General features: G+C 46.2%; 1 protein-coding gene across 3 annotated transcripts in view; it reads right to left on the bottom strand.

The window, feature by feature from the left end:
• The window catches only part of CRAMP1 (cramped chromatin regulator homolog 1), a 66,980-nt gene that overhangs the window by 39,736 nt on the left and 6,208 nt on the right, over nucleotides 1–21,036 (bottom strand). For all 3 annotated transcript variants that reach the window (XM_066576474.1, XM_066576476.1, XM_066576475.1), the window contains exons 3-7: nucleotides 12,831–13,021; nucleotides 10,476–10,629; nucleotides 8,863–8,946; nucleotides 6,686–6,734; nucleotides 2,970–3,064 (exon numbers count right to left, since the gene is read on the bottom strand). In XM_066576474.1, the coding sequence (XP_066432571.1) occupies nucleotides 2,970–3,064; nucleotides 6,686–6,734; nucleotides 8,863–8,946; nucleotides 10,476–10,629; nucleotides 12,831–13,021 (573 nt within the window). The remainder of the gene's footprint in view (nucleotides 1–2,969; nucleotides 3,065–6,685; nucleotides 6,735–8,862; nucleotides 8,947–10,475; nucleotides 10,630–12,830; nucleotides 13,022–21,036) is intronic.

The raw sequence follows: 21,036 nt of genomic DNA, 5'->3' as shown, positions 1-21,036 counted from the left end.
CCTTTTATGCAACAAAAACAAGTTGGAGGATGGGGAACGAGCAGGGCATTTACTATCAGAGATTGCACAGACGCAGAGGTGTTTAACGCATGTACCATTTATAAGGGATGGCAATAATCCTTACTCAGATACACATGATATTTTATTAGTGTTCCAACAATCTCACCAATGCCTTTACTCGTCCAAGGCTGACTTTGGAAATCTAGATATTTCCACATTGACTCCAGCGGACCATGTAATTTTTTATAAGGCGCTGTCTCTGGAGGAGTCAGAGGAGGCGCTAGAGTCCCTGCCAGTGACAAAGCCCCAGGTCATCTCGGTGGGTCACCCGGACCAGTCAGGTTTCATGCCCTTGAAGTCAATATTAGTTAACATCAGATGCCTTTTTCTGAACCTGCAGATCCTACCAGACAATTTACGGACCTGAACAATATTATTACTTGATGCCGCTAAAGCATCTGACAGTGTGGAATGGCGTCACTTGTGGTCTAATCTACAGAATATGGGATTTGGTCCACAATTTATTTCCTGGGTCCAATAGTTATAAGCCTCTCCTACAGCTCCTATGAGAATAAAAGGGACAGTCTCCAGCCCTTTCAACTTACAGGGAGGAACACAACAGGGACCCATTGTCCCCGCTTGTCTTTGCCTTGGCAATAGAGCCCCTAGCTATCAGGCAGCATTCAGGTATTAAAGGGTTTCAATATGGGGATCAGAGGAAAAAAGTGGCACTTTATGCTGATGACATGCTGTTATTTATAGGAGATACTGGCCCTTCTTCAGAGAATGTTAGGTTTCTGATAGATCTTTTTGGGCTACTTTCTAGTTTTAATATAAACTGAGATAAAGCCTCCCTTTTGCCAGTAGACCCACTGCAGGCTCAGCCGATTGTATTGGAGGGACTGATCCCAATTCTACAAGTGTAAATATTTAGTTGTGGTTGTGTCTGCATCTTCCTGGGACTACAAGATCCTTAACTTGCAGCCTCTGTTGTGGAGCTTTATACAAAGATAGCGTTGTGGTGCAATCTGACGCTCTAGGTGACTGGTTGAACGAATCTTATAAAAATGATTTTAATACCTCAATTACTATATCTGTGGCACAATTCACCAGTGTGGTTACCAATGAATAGATTTTAAGGTACAAATACTCTATTTAGAGTCCTGGTATGTTCTAAGAAGGCGCCGCACATAAGGTTGGAGATCATGCAGAGATGATGGGTGGCTGGCTCTTTCTAACCCATGAGTGTACTTTTCGGCTGTTCAATGGGGTTGGGGTGTATTTGAAGTGTCAGACTCCTTTAGATCTGTTCTTAGGTATGTTGTGGGGTGTCATCTCTTGCCATCAGCATTAGAGGCAGGTAAATTTAGTAATTCACAAGTTAGACAGCCCACACTCTAATTCAGAAAGTATGGGATAAATTAAAAGTTGTGTGGTTTAGTGGGCTGAATAGTATATTCTCCTATCCGGCATAATAATAAACTGGAGGAGTTAGACTCGCTGGATTTGAGATTTGGATATCGGCAGGCTTATGTACATATACCAAATATTATGCTCTGGGGTGTTTAAGTCTTTTGAGCAGTTACAAGTTGATATTCAACTTCCCCATAGATGTTTTTGCCAATATTTACAACTACGTCATGCCTTCTATAGTCAATGTAGAAAGTCTGATCTGCTGGTTCAGGGAGATGCTACCATAGATGTGCTGGCTGCAGAGGGTCCCACATCTGGAATTATCTCGACTGTATACAAGTCTCTTCTACAGAACTATTTGTTCAGATCTCCTTTGTTGCTTCAAAATAAATGGGAGGAGGATGTGGGACCCATCACTGACGAGCAATGATTTGACATTATACAAGCGGTACCCCATTAAAGGTCTCATTAAGTAAGTCTAAACACTTATCACAATTATATCTCTAAAGGAAGTTAATAGTTTTTTGTTTTTATTAGAAATAATAAAAGTTACTATTTGCACCCTAATCCGTCCCAAGCACTAGCCTGTAGATCATATAGCGGAATGACCACCCTGCGAAGGACGACCCTGCGCAGGAATTAAAATGAGCAGGTGGGGGTGGGGGCCGGTATACAAGGGTAAGGGTCAGGGAAAAAGACAAATGATCCAACTAGTGGATCTGTAACAAGGCAAATATTTCCATCATTCTAAGATTGGTACTTCGAACGACAAAAATATTGTATAAAGATACCAGATTAATACCAATAACACCATTATATCCAGATAAAGGACTCACATCCTCTTAGCCTACATGTTTCACCCCTAGATTCAAGGGGCTCATCAGGAACCATAAACCAATGGCTTGTGAACTAGATGGACATTTGTCTTTTTTCGGCCTAGCATACTAGGTTACTATGTGAGTGCCTTCACATAAAAGTGATACTTGTTCAGTAAATGGAGGCAAGGCGTGTCGGAGATCTTTTCTGGCCTCCTGCCTTCATTTACTGTGAACAGGCAGACGTTTAAAGATGAACGACTGCCTGTTTACACTAAGCAAGAAGCATCTACAGTGATTGTCCCCTCAGTACCCGGTTGGGTCCCGTGTTTACATGGGACAACTATGGCTGAAAAACATTTGAGCGTTGCTTCGACTGATAATTGTCCTGCGTATAGCCGGCCTTAGACCGTGACTATGTCAGTCCTCACAATTTCAGTGAAATCACAAATAAGTTCAACCAATCTAATCCTTTAACACACCCCTACAAACAAATGAGAAAAGTGACAGAATCTACAATTAGGCCAGTGACATATTACCGTATTTTGCCTGCCATTTTACATCTGTAATAGGGAAGCAAGTCCCAACAGGACTGAGGGTCTCCTAACGCTAAGCATCATACATTCCTTTGACACTTGGATCAGGAGACCCGCAGTGAGGCCAGGATACATTTCCGTAAGAAGGATGCAAAATGGCGGCCAAAATGTCACCAGCCTTGCAAATGCGAGGAAACACACGCACCCGTCTTTCCTTCAGGATCACAGAGTTTCTTCAATGCCCTGCACATGGGAGCCTTGATCCGCAAATTCCTGCCTTTGTATCGTACTGTAGTTGCCCTGTGAAAAAAAATAAAAAAATCAGCAGAGAAATATAAACCAAAACTTGCTTAGCATTGGCCCTCCATCTTTTGTTGAACTAGGAGTCCCAGCATGCCGTGGCAGCTTCAGACTGACATACTGCAGATGACCCTATTCACTTGAAAGGAGGTGTACTGAGTTGCCCCTGCATAGCGTCTGTCTGTGGCACCATTGCGCAAGCAAAGTCTAGAAAGGAGCCACAGCACTGAATCAGCATTGTGACTAGGGATGAGCGAGTATACTCGCTAAAGCACTACTCGCTCGAGTAATGTGCTTTAGCCGAGTATCACCCTGCTCGTCCCTGAAGATTCGGGAGCCGCCGCAGCTGACAGATGAGTCGTGGCGGGGAGCAGGCGGGAGAGAGGGATCTCCCCTCCGTTCCCTCCCCGCCCCGCGGCTGCCCCCGCATCTTCAGGGAGGAGCAGGGAGATACTCGGCTAAAGCACATTACTCGAGCGAGTAGTGCTTTAGCGAGTATACTCACTCATCCCTAATTGTGACCCATTTATTCTCAGGGTTAGTGGGCGTCGCAGAAGTTGGTCCCTCAGCGATAATAAAGTGATGGCATATCCTAGCAATACATCACACTATATATGAGTTGTGAATACGGCTTTAATACTAACGGTCTATCAACTGCAATCTTGTAATATTTTTGATAACTAATTCAAAACCTGCATGTACATGCATATTTTATTCTACAATATACCCTACGTTACCCAAAGTAATTTAACACCTGAGCCAGAATCAAAAGTAGTACTTTTTTCTATGGGTCAATACTTAGTGGAGCTCCTTTGGCCCAAATGACATTGGACACTCTCCGTGGCATACTTTCTACTAACATCTGATACACTTCATCTGGTTTTTCCCTCTATTCGTCATGTAAACGTCTGGCGAGCTCTCTCAGAGGAGATGCATTGGTCCATCTACAATGGTGCAAAGACTGTCGCAATTGACAGTTGAGAAATGGAGGAACGTTCTATGGACTAATGAATGAGATCGATGTACGGCTCTTTGATACTTTTCACTCCCTTCTCAGGCTTAAACCGCAGCCCCCGGTGACGGATCTCAGTTGGCTGCCTACTTCAAAAAGAAAATTGATGACAACCGTGAAGAAATAACTTCCTAATCCCAGACTAGCCCTGACCCTAGTCTTGTCAGCACTTCATCTAGCTCCTGCTCACTGTCTATACTCAGACCAAAGACAGAGGAAGAAGTCTCCAAATTGCTTTTCTCTGCTCGCCCCACCACCTGCGCTAGCGACCTCCCCCCCCCCCCCCCCCCAACACCTCCTCTGATCCCTCTCCCCAGTGGTCATCTCCCATCTCACCACTATATTCAACCTCTCTCTGACCTCTGGCATCTTTCCCTCTTTTTTCAAACACGCCATCATATCCCCACTGCTAAAGAAGCCGACTCTGGACACGACTGCCAACTACCGAACCATCTCAAACCTCCCCTTCCTCTCCAAACTACTAGAACGCCTAGTTTACTCCCGCCTTGTAAGCTATCTATTAGAGAACTCTCTCCTCGACCCCCTACAGTCTGGCTTCCAACCGCAACACTCGACAGAAACTGCCCTTACAAGGGTATCCAATGACCTACTGACAGCCAAATCGAGGGGCGATTACTCCCTACTAATCCTCCTCGACCTCTTTGCAGCATTTAACACTGTCGACCACATACTCATCCTCAGTATGCTTCTCTCCATCGGCCTAAAGGACACTGCTCTCTCCTGGTTCTCCTCCTACCTATCTGACCGCTCTTTCAGCGTCTCCTTTGCTGGCTCTACCTCTCCTCCTCTTCCCCTTGCTGTTGGGGTCCCCCAAGGCTCGGTCCTCAGCCACCTCCTTTTCTACATCTACACAGCCCCTACGGGACAAACCATCAGGAGATTTGGCCTCCAATACCACCTCTATGCTGACGACACCCAGCTATACACCTCTTCCCATGACATCTCTGCACCTTTCCTCCAAAACATCACCGACTGTCTGTCTGCTGTCTCTAACACTATGTCCTCTCTCCACCTAAAACAAAATCTCTCAAAAACTGACCTCCTGGTGTTTCCGCCCTCTACTAACTGACCTCATCCTGACATCTCCATCTCAGTGTGTGGCACCATAACTCCTAGCACGCCCGCTGCCTTGGGGTTATATTCAACTCTGATCTCTCCGTCCCCTATATCCAATCTCTTGCCTGAACAGGTCAGCTGCACCTCAAGAACGTCGCAAAAATCCACCCTTTTCTCACCATGGACATGCTAAAACCGCTCACTGTTGCCCTTTTCCACTCACGGGCCTCCCCTGCACCAGACTCTACCCTCTCCAATCCATCCTGAATGCAGCAGCCAGGCTCATCTTCCTGTCCAGCTGCTACTCGGACGCCTCTGCCCTGTGCCGGTCACTGCACTGGCTGCCCGTTAGATACAGAATTCAATTTAAATTCGCTACCTTCATCCACAAAGCCCTCCACAGCGCAGCGCCCCCCTATATTGCCTCCCTCATCTCAATCCATCACCCAGCCCGAGCTCTCCACTCTGCTAACGAAACTAGACTGTGCACCCCTCTTAATTCGAACTTCTCATTCCCGCCTCCAAGACTTCTCCAGAGCAGCACCGGTCCTCTGGAACGCACTACCAAAGGCTATCCTGGCAAACCAAGACTCAAAAAACTTCAGGCGTGCTCTAAAAACGCACCTCTTCAGGGAGGCATACCACATTCCCTAAACAAACCCCTCAGTACGCCGCCTGATAACATGCTCCCTGACCTACTGACTGCATTCCCTGCCAGCTGTCATAAATCACTCCTGCAGTCATAACGATTCTGCCGTCACACGGCTAAATGTCTGACCATTGTCTGTGTATAGCATCCCTCACTCTCCACCTCGCCATACTGTGCACATCTCCAGCCCTTTACCTTCTGTATCACCCCATTACTTGTAGTATGTAAGCTCGTTGGAGCAGGACCCTCACCCCTATTGTTTCCATCAACTGATTACTATGTAACCGTGGTTCTGTAATTTTTGTATTTTTGTCTTTCTGTATCCCCCCTGTCTATGTAAGCGCTGCGGAATATGTTGGCGCTATACAAATAAAGATTATTATTATTACCTGGTGTCTGGAGAATGCCTATTGCCTGAGCGTGTTGTGCCAACAGCAATACTTCCACTAAGACAACGCATCTAGTCACAAATCCAACACGGTTTTATGTTTGTTTGAAGATATGGATTTTGCACAATTGGCCTGACCTTTACAGAGTCCAACCTGAACCCTACTGAACATCATTGAAAAAACTGTAACATCGGCTCTGGAAATCTGAGCAGCGTCCATCTTTTTCGAGAGTATTTGCCAGACATTTGCAGGATGAATGGAGGGAAATACCAGCTGAGATGTAACAGGTTAATAGAAAGTATGCCACGGAGAGTATCCAAAGTCATTAGGACTAAAGGCAGCCCCACTCAGTATTGGCATATGGAAATAAATACTACTTTTGGTTCTCGCTCAAAGTACTTTTGGTAGGATAGTGTATATAGGATACTTCTATAGGGCTTTTATAGTGCAAGTTTTGCCTTTGCGTAAACGGAACATATACAAGTTTCACTCACCCCAACTGGATCAGCTCATTCAGCTTGGCCGCATTCTTGTCATCCATACCTGCAACAACAAAACAAAGGCCAAGATATCAGTGTTGCAATGAATAGCGTAAAGCTGCCAATACATCCAACAACTGCAGGACGAACGCTCATTTGTGGAATACGCATAACAAATTCGCTGCTAAAACTGACATGCTGTAGATCCAAAATCGATTTCTGAACGGATTTTGCGCAGATTTTTTACCAACTGTTTGAATGCGATTCTGAAAGTCTCATGCACTTTGTTGTTACTGTAAATGCCATGGACTTTCCGTGTGGAGAGTTTGAACAGGAAATCCACAGAAAATCTGCCTGAAGGCCCATTTAGAGATAACGACTCTTGCTCAAAATTCGCTCAAAGCCAATTTTTGAGTGATAACCGTTGCGTCTAAATGCACGGACATCGTGCAGTTTTTATGCACAAGTCGTTCCACGCTCAATTCTAATTTTCTAGAGTTGACCAATGGACTCTCATCAGCGGTGCAGGCTGTTATCACAGTCGGCAGCGCTGATAAGATTCTTACAGCCCGTGTCCCGCTGGTAATTCAACAATGCAGCTGCATGCAAAACAGATGTATTGTTCCCCGAGCAATAGCGGCAGTGTCCTGCTCCGTATGCATAGCTCTTTAGTAGCTACTTAGCTACTATAGACTATGCAAACATGATCGCTCAAAACGGTCACTCAAACGGTCGTTTGAGCGATTATCGATCAGTGTAAATGGGGTCTTAAATAGATCTGAAACATTTTACAAAGTTGTTTAAGGGCATTTCTGAAGATATGAACTCCTGTCCTATTCACAGAATGGAGATAAGTGTCTGAACAGTGTCTGAAAATTTTACTTTTTTTTCGGCTGCAACTCCCTGCGGCTGACAGCGGGATTTAGCTTACCCCATCATTGATGAGGTGCTCTACGCGCCAAAAAAAAAACAGACTCGAAAATCGCGGTGCTGGAAATCGCTGTGATCGACTGGATGTCTGCTAGACTCCATTGTAAACAATGCGCCTGTGTAAGGGAGGCCTAAGTGATCAGGTCCCATCTCTACATACCCTGTCCAGCCAAGCTCTCAGCACATCACTGACAGATACATAAATCATCCTACCTGCAGAACAACTATCTACATTCATCTCCCCTACCCATGTCCATGTGGTAGGAAGTACCCAGAGCCGCTTACCATGGGCTCTCACTGCTCCATGCATTAGTCCCGCTCACCATCAACTTTTATTGCTTCTCAGTTTAAAGCGGACCCATCATGTTCTAATGTCAGCAGTGCCAACTGCATTGCCCACTGAGTCCAAAGATGTGTTTTTTATAATATTAATACTCATTTTCATGTATGGGCTCTCTTTAGATTTGGTTCTCGGCACTGAAAATGTGTCAATTGGGTAATCCCCACTGTTCAAGATCAATGGAGAGGTCAGACTTGACTGACAGTGAGGGGTGGGCACAGCCTACTTGACACTTTCATAGCATCGGGAGCCAAATCTAACAAGAACTGCGGCTGCAAAGCTATGCAGTTAGGTCTGATGAAATGAGGAAACGACAGGCCTATTTAAGCAGCCTATTTAAGCCCAGCAAAGCAAGCAGTGACGTCACCATAAATGGTTGCCAGTGACATGCAAAGCCAGTGCATTGCTAAGCTGTGGACCTGCTGCAATGAGCCCTGCTAACTTCCTGAATCAGATCCCATGGTGTCATGATGCAGGTGATAGGCAGCTGGGAGGGGGGTATACACGTGTGTACAGGTAACGACTCAACTACTCATTACGCATGCGCTGTGATAAAAAAAAGTGAGTCATTACCAGTGTGCCTTGACTTTTATAGATTTGGATAGCTTTGCAGTTCTCTCAATGCAGCCAGAAATTAAAACAATGGGTGGTGTCATTTGGGCTACCACAGCTATATCCAACGGCATCCATATAGTTTCTCCTCTAGTCTATGACTCTGCTCACAGCACCACGTTGTTGCGGGTTCTATCTGAGGTTCTGCCACTTTTGAAATCAGAACTAGCACAGCATGCAAACAGAAACGTCGACAGACTACATTATAAGGACTGGTCACATTTTTTATTTTAGACACGATGATGCAGTGCCGGATCTGTCACATGAGAGTCAACAACTAAATGGACAGTAAATACAGCACAAAACTTACAGCCGCCAATCTTCTTCCGCAGTTCCCCATAGCAGATGAGACCATACAGCTCCTGAGAGGACTTCTTGAGACCACAAGAAAATACTACAAGATAAACAAAGGGAAAAGATTAGGATAAGAGTGGCATAAGAAGAAAGTCCATGCTGCACTGGAGTAGATCACACGAACATTTGGGTGGTAAACAGAAATATAGACGATGATTAACACATTGAAGGAGTAATGGCCTATCCTTAGAAAGGTCCCACTAATCAACAGAAAAAAAAGGCACGGGAAGTCGCAACCTTCACTGAGGTACCTGACATGGTGTTGTCCAAATACATGTGGCTGCATAGGTACTCCAGCTCAGCCTACTCAAGTGTCAAGGCCCAAACTGCAGTACCAGACTTCACCACACATATGAACGCTTCTGCCTGTTTATTCTGCTCATCTGAGGTGGTCCCTGGCATGAGTCTCTGGCTATTCACACATTAAAGGAGATGTCTCGAGGCAGGAGTGGATTTTTTTTTATTGCCCAGTCCCCCTAATTAAGCATACATTACTAATTACCCCTGTAAATGACTTTTCTAGCTGGTTTGTACTTACCGTTCCAGCGTTTCAGCAACTTATAAAAATTTTCCCAAGATGGCCGCCGGCTCTTTTCCCGTCGCTTGCTGTAGCCCGACGTGCGCGCTCCCGAGACGCTACCAGCTGTGTCTCCCTGACAACCAGACGCCCCGCCGACCGGACCCCTGGAGTGAACACGGCCGACCAGTCACCCACCGCCAGGCAGCAGGTAACCGCATGCGCAGAAGAGCTGTAGCGGGGAGCACACTGAAGCGGCTCGTGCTGAAAGGAGAAGAACGGAATGCGCAAGCGCGTCTAAAAAAGCAAGCTGCCAGCGAATTTAGACGGAACCATGGAGACGAGGACGCTAGCAACGGAGCAGGTAAGTGAATAACTTCTGTATGGCTCATATTTAATGCACGATGTATATTACAAAGTGCATTAATATGGCCATACAGAAGTGTATAACCCCACTTGATTTCGCGAGACCACCCCTTTAATGGCTTACCACAGTAAAACCAATCCTTAAATACCCCTCTTAACGGCAACCATGTTATGTGTGTGCAATGACTTTGCGGGGGAACACTGCAGGAACTCCTCCGTCACCATTAGCACCATAACTTAAGGTCCTCTTAGAAGTGAAGATTCTCATTTGAACCAGCGAGTGACATCACTGCTGACTCGTTCGCACTTTGAACAGGCAAGTGCATCATTGGCTCGTTCAAACAGGAATCATTCAGTCCTCGTATAAGCGAATACAGGGACTGGATGATTAGCGTTCAGTCCCTGTAGTCTCTTATATGGGGACTGAACGACTGCTGTTTAAACTGAATGATAAGCGAACAAGCAATCTCTGATTTTTATGCCTGCAGAAAGCACTACTCGATCGTCATTTAGTCGTTGGCTCACGTTTAGATGGCACGATTATTGTTCACCTTCGCTCATTTGAACGATTTTTTTGAATGATAACCACTCCGTCTAAACGCAGCAATGGTTTATAATCTTTGTAGTTGATGACTGGTGCTGTTATAACAAAAATCTACAACTAAGGGGATGGAGGGAACACTCACTATTGTTAAAATCAATGTACTTGGAGATCTTGTGCCATGTTCTGTAGTAGAAGTGCCGAACCTGCTCCTTATTCTTCACCATGCTGGCTGGTTTGGCTTTCTTCTTGTATTTGAGGGCAATGTTGTTCTGAATGGCTTCAAAATCCTTTCCGTGCTAAACAAATTACAGTGAAAGAAGGTAACATGGATTAGGGCTTGGCATAGCGAAATGTAATTAACAGGACATATTGGCATCCTAAAGAGGGTTCCACTATTCTGGATCCCCTATATGAGCCTAAGAGAGAAGCCAGCAATAGCAGCTCCCACTCTAGTGGACCCAATAGAGGGCAATTCATCTGAATGGTTTTCATGAATGGCAAGCTACAACATCCCTAGAATAATGCCAACTGATCACACGGGATTTCATTGCTAGGATACACTATCGCTTTATCATCAGTTGGCATTAAATCTCTGAGACCCCCACTGATCCTAAGAATGAAGGGGCCGTAATGCTAATTCAGTGCTGCAGGCCCTTCATTGCTTTTCCCTTCACAGCGGCGCGCCCAGCTACCGGCTGTGCAAGAATCTGCAGCTGGCGTTCACTGGAAGGTGGATATGTAACTACTAGTAATTATTAGGAAATTATGGTACCAGTGTTTTTGGTGACGCAATGCACCACACAGCTGTGCTACATGCACAGCGCACACACAGCACTGCTACATACATTGTTCATCCCATACAATAGGGATGAGAAGCAGCACAGCAGGGGAGATGAAGGACCTGTGATGACGTCATCATCATGCTCTGCCCCTGATCACATGATGGTGAAGCTCATCTCAGTGAATGACTTACATGCTCTGCCCCCGATCATATGACGGTGACGTCATCAAAGGTCCTGCATCCCTGTGCCGATTACAGGCAGACGACAAACCCCCTGTCTGTGGCTTCAGCTGCTATGGAATACTAATGAACACCTAGCCAGACAGCCGCTGTGTGTGTACAGGACCTGTGATGATGTCACCGTCATGTGATCAGGGGCGGAGCATGTAACTCCTCCACTGGAGATGAAGGACCTTTGATGACATCACCGTCGCGATCAAGGGCGGAGCATGTAAGTCACTCACAAACCACCTCACTCACGGACGGGCAGGTCGTCGTTAGTAGTTTGATACGTATGCTCATAAGTCCAAAAGGCAGTGTAGTGTCGCATGGAGGAATGCTGCCAGTTATGGCTTATTCACATTGGCATATTGTCACCGCGTATTATGCACGTATATATCCCATGGGTAATACGCAGTGAGTGAAGTCAATGGACTTTCATTGACTCCATGCACACCTGCGTGTGGAGACTGCATATTAATACGCATGAGAAATAAATCGCAACATGCTCTATTTTCTCTGCATTCGTATGCAGCGTGAGCCCTATACCTAGTATGGACAGCACTTATGCTCTGAACAGAGCTCTGCACAGAGTGGGGAATTTAAAAAAAAGAAGAAGAAGGAGGAGTCACACTGCACATGTCCGTGTGCGAGTGGAACACAGCCATTCGCATGCACTCGCAGCCTATATGCGGTCTCTCCGGCTCCTGCCGGCAAAGTACAGCTGCTAACATTTAAAACGCTTATGATAATAAGCCCTACCCTGATTTTCAAAAGGTTGAAGGGGGGGGGGGGGGGAGAATGAAGGAGCGGGGCTTTAAATATAAGCCCTCCCCCTAAAATAAGCCTTAGCTACACTACATGTAAAAATAAATAAATAATAATACTCGCCTATCAGCCGGCGTTCGCAATCCTCTCACTGGGCTGCCGTGCTGCTGCAGTCTTCCGTGCCCTCCTGCATGCTAATAGAGCAGTTCTGCGTCAGCCAATGAAAGCTGGCGCTTGATTATCCAATCACAGCCATTCAATCAATGGCAGTGATTGGTTAATTGGCTGACGTGGCGCTCGATTAACCAATCAGAGCATTAGCTTGCTGGAGGCGGAGTATTCAAGCCCCGCTGCCAGGAAGAACTGCTCTGTCGGCGTGCCGCTGGACACAGAAGCCTGCAGCAGCGACAGACCAGCGCGAGGGACCCAAACACTGGCTGCTAGGTAAGTATTATTAGACACCCCACCGAAAATAAAACGCTGTGCCTCTTTTGAGACAAAAATTAATATAAGGCAGTGTCTTATTTTTGGGGAAACATAGTCGTTTTGGGAATTTAATGTACTCATATAGGGCGCCCCTCTGACAACACTAACAGAGATGACGTTCTCTTTTTAGAGCAAGCAACGTAAAATATCAGCTTATTCTTCAGTTATTTGCAAAGAAAAAGACAAATTTAAGGAGTGATGGAATCAGTGCTTAACTCTAAACCCTACCGAACCTGCACTCACTTCATAGAGAGCCTCGAAGAATGTGTTCTTGTCTTCTGTGCTCCAAGACTCCCACTGCCTCCGCACCTTCTTCTTATTACCCTCATCCTTCTCTGCAGTAGATGAAGTGACGTTACGGCCCGATGCTTTTGCGGTACTGGGCGCCAATCCGGTGGAGCAGCTCGGTGAGGATGGGGTGGCACTGTCCAGTGCTGAAAGCAAAAGCAATTATTAGAATTTATGCAAATGCACTGAACTCGTATATAAACATGGCAAGTTTCCATTCACCCACAGCAAACAGAAAATTGATAAAATATATAGGTTAGATTTTTTTAACCCCTTATGCCCCTTTCAGACAAGGCGATTCTCGTTCGGTCACGATTAAACCAAATGATTATCGTTCACTTTTGATTTTGTGAACGATACTTGTTCCGTTTAAACGCAGCATTGGTGACGAGCCTTAGGCCTCATGTCCACTAGCTAAATGGAATTGCTGATTCCGTAGCGGATTTCGCCCATAGGGAATCATTGGTCATCCGCGGGTCCATTAAACTGATTTTTGCACCCGTGGATGGCATTTTAAAAGAATTGCGTTTTTCACGTGCGGGAGAAAAACGCGGCATGCTCCATTCTGCCGCGGATTCCGCGCGGATCGGCAACATTGCTATCACATTGATAGCAATGTGTGCGGATATCTGCATGCAAAAAATGCCATTTAAAGCAAATCCGCACGGAATCCGCGGCAGATTCTGCGCGTTTTGTATTTTTCAAGTGGACATGAGGCCTAAAGCTTGCCTTACGGACCAGGCGATTTTCATTGTTGCATTGCAAGAGCCATAACTCATTGACATAGCCGTATGACGGCTTGTTTCTTTCTGTTTGGGACAACTTGTATTTTTTCATGGCAGCACTCTGGGGCCCATATAATGTCTTGTAGAACTTTTACTGAATTTTTTCAAACTTTTCTTTTTAGAAGATGCGATTGTTCGATCACTAGAATAGTACACTGCAATAATAATGTAGTGCGTTCTACTCAACCTATGTAGGGTATACAGGCCCGTCAGCCTGCAAGAGGTGGTGCATAGTAAGCAGACTTACATGGCAGACATTGAGGCCTTTGTCAGGCTTGTGGCTGCCATAGGAACCAATTGGTACCTTGCAATCATACTGATGAGTGCCAGAAAGAGCCCCTTCCCCCTGTCATCCGCTTACATGCTGCAGCTGCTATTGATTATATGGCATGCAAGTGGTTAAATGCCAGGATCTGAGGTTTCTCTGTTAGAGCAGCAGCCTGGCTGTCCGTCGTCAGCTAAGAGATGTATGTGCAGGTTTAAAGCCCATTAGCGAGGTCAGTAAAAAGGCGCTCTGGCAGTCACTAAGGGGTTAATATACAAACGTCCAAACTTTATTTGTATAAGGGTGACTACCCACTCCATTTTTTTTTTCACTGCGAAATTCGCAGCGTTTTTTTTTCTGCAGGGGTCTATGAAACTTGTAATGTTAAAAATCGCGATTTCGCGGTAAATTGCGATTTTGCACAATCGCGATTTTAACATTACAAGTCCCATAGACCCCTGCAGGAAAAAAAAACGCAGCAAATTTCGCAGTGAAAAAAAACAAAAACTGTAGTGGGTAGTCACCCTAAAAAGGAAAACTTCTTTACAGCCTCCTTCCCACAACAGCACAATATTTTTACACGTATGTTGTAGCACATCAACAAGTCGATGGGTGTACATGACTGCACGCGACGACTGCGCCAGGAGGACATCTCCCACGTGTGCTATTAACTTGTACCAGAGCAGAACAGGAGGGACTGCAGAATGAAGTCAGGGAGTATTTTTAGACTGAAATCCAACGTCGTGAGCGCTCGCAATCAGCCCCGCAACCACCTCCTCACAACGTGCCACTCACAGCCCCAACTGTGTAAGTACTACATCGCTCATGTGCCGCCATCACATCCACTCCTCCGGAATGCAGACATGACACCTGCTGAAGACACGGCCTCCATGTCCAATGCAAATCCGGCCTGAATTACAGGATAATCCCGAATATTCCGCAAGAACTGGGTCATCTCCGTCCGCTTCCCTATGAAAACCGATCTGTATTCACCTTGAGCATGTGCTGAAAATGGCGCCTCCTGCGTCCAAGCACTTTTGTATGCGAGTCTTCACCAACATGCAGACAACTGCTGCTGCGACGTGGTAGCGGTGGCGACCTCCTGCCACTTCACGTCTGCGCGGATGACAATTGTCTGCAGCCCTCTATTGTATACACGGCCCTACAGCAGTAAACCCCACAAGGAGAGGTCCGGTGGCGTCGGGTCTGGGGATCCGAGCGACCATGTTTTTTTTTTTTTAAGTAATCGGTCATCAAAATAAACTTTCCGTTTTGCCCGCTCACAATAGATGTGCGGCACGCTGCGCCATCTTCCTGAAAATAACCTTCCCTTAACCCTTTCCAATCCACTGTCTGACGTCTGAAGACATTCTGATTGAAGGCTGTACAGCTCTGATGTCGGAAGATGTCCGGCAGGGTATTCTTACTGTAGGTTACTGGCCGCTCTGTTGTTGGGGGCCTCTACGGCATGTCACATACTGCCGTACTGGCTCTAGCCAGCAGACGGCGCCATTGTATAATGGCAGAAAGAGAATGCCTCTTAGGAAACCCTGAATCCAAAATTGGATTGCAAAGGGTTAATTCCCCCCCATTGTTTTCCAGCAGTTAGTGGATACAGGATTTGTCGGCACACGTCCTTCAACAGACGCATTCTAAACCCGTTCGCCAGTATTCGCCAGCAGTAAACATGCGCTGTTCAAGGGAGTACATGACTGCGGCGCAGCAGGTCACATGCCCGTTTGGCGGTGGCATTTGGCGTTACAGATACAGTCCACTTCGATGAGAGGTGTGAGGGGCGGACAGAGATAGTGGGAGAGTTATGGAACGGTCTAAAACAACAAGGGCCTTTGTCGCCCCCAGTAGCTTTCATTCCTCACAGTGCTGAAGTAAAACGAAAGCTGCGCTGTGATTGGTTGCTATAAATGATACTGGTGAGGTAACATGAAAGCTGCGCTGTGATTGGTTGTTATATATTAGGGCTTAGTCACACAGGCGCCGATGCGCCCGTGTGACTGTGCTCTTACTGCAGGAAGAAGACGGCCGCACTTCAAGACAGACGTCTCTCTGCTGCGCTGAAGAACACATGACCGGCAATGAAGCCGGTCACATGTTCTTTCCTCCAGCGCTGCAGGGAGACGTCCGTCCTGAAGTGCGGCCGTCTCCTTCCTGCAGTAACACGGGCACCGATGCGTCTGTGTGACTAAGCCCTTATACTGCTGGGGTAACATGAAAGCTGCACTGTGATTGGTTGTTATTTATTATACTGCTGAGATAATATGAAAGCTGCGCTGTGATTGGTTGTTATATATTATACTGCTATATTATACACCGGCTGCCCGAGCGGACGAGCTAGCGGTGGCGACACTTGCACGTTCAAACGATAAATCGAATGATCTACATAAGGACCCTTAGGGCATATTCACATGTAGCAGATTTAGTGCAGATTTTCGGCACCATATTGGCGTGGATTTTGACGCGGCTCCCCAGCAGACTTCACACTTACAATCAATGGTATGAAGTCTGCGGAGGATCAACATCAATATCCAGAACATCCACAACACAACCTCGTGTGAACACACCCCAAGGGCTCGCTTAGTCCTGCCGATTCATTGCTTGAATGAGCAAACGACGTCAGATACAGATTTGTCTCGTTCAAACAAGAAGTCGTTCAGCCATTCGCGTTCGCTGCATAAGGCCTAATGTCCACGGGCAAAAGTGAATTGTGGAATCCGCGCGGATGATCCGCAGTTTAATATAAACATTCATTGGGCATCCACAGGTAATAAATTACCTGCAGATGTCATTTTATCCTCGTGTGTGGATCACACGCGCAGGATAAAAATCGCAGCATGCTCCATTTTCTGCAGTTTCCTGCATGGACGGCTTTCAATGAAGTCAATGGATGCCGTCCGATCCGCGGCATGGCCAAAGATGACACCGTGGCCGTGCCGTGGGTCCACAGGAAAGCAGATTTAAAAAAATAAAAGCACAGTGCTGGCGTGCCTGGACGCATCCTCCGTGCAGAAGAAAGAAGATCCGGCCACGATGGAGGAGACTCGTGCCGCGTCCGGACAGGTGAGAAAATGTCATTTATGGCCCCATGACTATGGGCACATCTGGAAACCGCTGCGAGATTCTGCACTGGGAATCCATGTGTGCCCGTGGACATGAGCCCTAAGGGAATGCGAACGACGGAACGATCGGTATTTAAACCGATTAGTTAACGAGCCAGCGATGTTTTTCATGTCTGCGGAAAATGAACGAAAAGCGAATGAGTTATCATTCATTGTTGGCTACGCTTACACTGAACGACTACGGTTCATTTTCGCTCATTTGAACGATTCGTTTCGTGTAAAAGGGCCTTAAGGGTACATTCACACGTAGCAGAAAGCATTAAAAAAAAAACAAACCAAGGAGTCAAAATCTGCAGCAGTGTTTGCGGGCTCACCTTACAATCAGCTGCCCCTCACTGCAGCGCCCAGAGCAGCGCTCACCCAGCAACCGCTACATATGAAAAACGCACCAGTTTTTAGCACAGATCTACATGCGGAACTTGCTCTGTCAATAGTAAAAATATGAATGCAGAACCTCATGAAAACGTGGTTTCCTGCATCACAATTCCACACACAGATTTTTTCAATTGATAGGGCTAATTCCACATGCGGATCCGCGCCAAAACCACAGCAGAAAGATACGGAATTTGATGCAGTTTTTAGAGGCAAAGATTGCCTTTTATTAAAGGATTTTCCTTTTGTTAAAGGGTCCGTGCCAAGATATAAAGTTTGTCGCAGTATATTTTCTTCCAAATGGCAGCCTATAGGCGAAATATGCTACTGAATGCCCATACAGCGGCGTACATCAGGGGTGTACGTCCGGAAACGTTTCCGATATATACTTCTGAAGGAAACCGCGAAATGCAGTATGAAAGCACCCTCAGTCCACATTCACATGGGCGTATTTACGCGTGCAATATGCAGAGAGTATAACTCATTGATGGGCGTATTTTCCCTTTTCAGTAGCGCATGAAAAAAATGCAGCAGGCTCTATTTTATTGTGCATTTGCACACAAAAAGTCCACATAGAAGTCAACAGGGGTGCGCGATACGCTAGGAGATGCGTGATAAGCTGCATAAGAACGCTGGAAAAAGAACTCATCTGGAACTCATTAGACTAATTAGCCATTTCAATCAGTGCGTCTTTGTTTGCTGGGTGTAATAAATTGAGTAAAATACGCCAATGTGCACGCAAAAAAAGCATTGTTCGTTCCGCAAAAACGCTACACCCATGCTCAAGCCCATACGCTCGTGTGAATCGGGCCTTAGACTACCCCACACATTAGACAGCGGTCAGGTGACATGCTTGGCCAACAGCTATCTCCCCATTCTACACGTGAATGCTGAAACATCTTCTGTATGTAGTGAGAGGAAAAAGCCGCCGCGCAGGGCTGTGCCGTCAGTAGAACTTACAGACTCCAGCTAAAAAAAAATATATGTATTATAAAGTGGTATTAAATACAGAATTTGTTGTATATTTCCTTTTCTAAGAATTTAGTTAAGTTTTGAAATGCCCTATAAATATATGTTCTATTCATCCAAGCCCCCATTTATCAAAACCACTGATAGCTAGGATGTGGAAGCAGCAATAGAAAATTGTACGCCAAGAATTATATGTTATGTCCTGTCTAAATAGCCTGACTGTTTTATCATGATGGCGCATAAAAGCTTGAGGTTACCATTTTAATACAGTAAATGTATCACTTAAACATGAGTCATATACGAAGGGGTAGAATTTGAGAAAATCAAGGCAGTCGGAGGTTTGGCCCTTTAACACGGGACGATTGTCGTTCGGAATCATTCAAATTTCCGCAAGAAGGCATTCAGGGTAAACAGCAGTCGGTCACTTTTGAACCACCGACTGCTTACTAAGACTGGAGGTGGGCGAGAGAACGCTCCCAGGCCCGCTACACCTCCATGCTGGCAGCGCTGTAAGCGATGCCTGCGATACTCGCTCCTGTGTAACAGCAGAGGGGCGAGCATCACTGGGATAAGCTGCTGGGCATCGTTTGCCGGACAGCTCGTCCCATGTAAACGGGCCTTTACTGCCTCTACCAGACACTTCTAACAACGACTATCCGATCCTTATCTTCCCCAACATCTACTGTCAAGTCGAGAAAACCCCATCCATTCACATTAGACGATTGGCGGGACTCGCAAAAAACAAATCATGATGCCGCAGTGAAGACAAGAACCTTTGACGGGCTCGTAGGGCCTAGATAAGTAAGGGCTCGTTCACATTTGCGCCAGAGGGTTTAGTTCTCCTGCTCCTTCTGGGAAACCCTAGACACATGGAACGGTTATAGGACGGAGCCAAACTGCATTGAACAGACTCCATTGACTATAATAGGGTCGGTTCCGTTTCTGGCCGGCATTTTAGAAGATTTGACAAGACGAAATTGCACTGCTTTATTACGCTTGTTTTTTTTTTGGGGGGGGGGGGGGGGGGGTTAACGGAAATCGGCAACAAAAGTTCTGAACTGAAACTCAGACGATTATGCAAACGAGCCCTAAACCTGCCCATATACATACAGTAGCTACACAATCATTGAGCCGCCAAGCCATCATGCTATTACCGTAGGGCGAGTGAGATTAGTGGCTGCCAGACCCCTCTGAAACCGCCTACTCCGGGGTAACAAAGGAGCGGACATTTTAAAATGGCTGCACCATCTGGACAACCCAGTTTTAGAATGAGGTCTCAAAACTTTACACAGAGCTCTTAAGAATAGGCCGAGTCCTGGAGACTTTCATCATACTGAGGAAGCTACCAACCTGCTGTAACGTGATGTAAGATAAGGAGTGTACAAGACAGTGTTGTGTCATCACAGGCGGGGTGCGTCAGCACTCAACAACACAGAAACTATTCAAGACTCTCCAAAAAAAGTTACCCGTTTCAACGCGTTTCATTGTTTTGTATTATTTTCCTTTAAACGTGAAATTTTTAGCTTGTCATAGCCCAGAATTTGTGTCTTTATGAGATTGGTGGACACTAAGAAAACCAGCCACCGTTTTAAGGATTAAAGTAAGAAGATGCTACTTTACTGGTGACATCACTATTAATTAGCTGGGCTTATTCACACTGGTGTATGCAATTTTAGTCCATTAAAAAAAAAACAAAAAAAACAAAAAAACACGCGCACGCGCACACGCACACACGCGCACGCACGCACGCACGCACGCACGCACGCACGCACACACACGCTATATTTTCACAGTGTGTGTATATGTGTGATTTTAAATTTTTTTATACCACAGGGTGCTGCATCCGTGTGTCATTTATAATGCACACGAGAAAAAAAGAAGAAGGCTTAGGCCTCATGTCCACGGGGAAAATCAGGCCCGCTACGGATTCTCCTTGGAGAATCCGTAGCGGGTCCCTCCTGCCCCGCGGACATGAGGCATAAAAATAAGAATTAACTCACCTCTCGCCCGTTCCGGATCTTCCCTTTCCAGCGGCTTCATCTTCTCTCTGTCGCAGCCGGATCTTCTTTCTTCGGCCCGGCAGATGCGCAGGGCACGTCGGTTGCGTGCCCCGCGCATGCGCCGGCCCGAAGCAAAAAGATCCGGCCACGACGGAGAGAAGATGAAGCCGCGGCGAAGGGAAGATCCGGAGCAAGTGAGTAAATTCCGATTTTGGTCTCCTGCGGATCCGGACGGCTTCCATATCAATAGAAGCCTGCAGGAGCCGTCCCCGCGGGAGACCCGCACGAAAATGGAGCATGGTCCAGATTTTTTCATGCTCCTTTTTTTTTTAAAACACTTTTATTGACCATCCGCGGGTATTTATCTACCCGCGGGTGGTCAATGCATCCCTATGGGATGCGGATCCGCGGGCAGGAGAAGAGTTAAAATCCGCTGCAGATCCTAATTCTTCTTTTGCCCGTGGACATGAGGCCTTAAAGAGATGTTAGATTTGTCACATCCCATAAAAACAAAGAAAACACCCGCAGTGAGCATGGGTGCCAAATTGTGTTCACTGCCTTTTTAAAACGCATCCATAGACTTCAATAGAGGAAAATAGCAGATGCTGTGATTTTTTTTCTTCTTTTAAACACATG

The sequence above is a fragment of the Eleutherodactylus coqui genome, chromosome 8, assembly GCF_035609145.1.
Source record: "Eleutherodactylus coqui strain aEleCoq1 chromosome 8, aEleCoq1.hap1, whole genome shotgun sequence".
Taxonomy (NCBI): domain Eukaryota; kingdom Metazoa; phylum Chordata; class Amphibia; order Anura; family Eleutherodactylidae; genus Eleutherodactylus; species Eleutherodactylus coqui.
The sequence above is the reverse complement of the archived record's forward strand: the minus strand, read 5'-3'. Positions and strand labels throughout refer to the sequence as shown.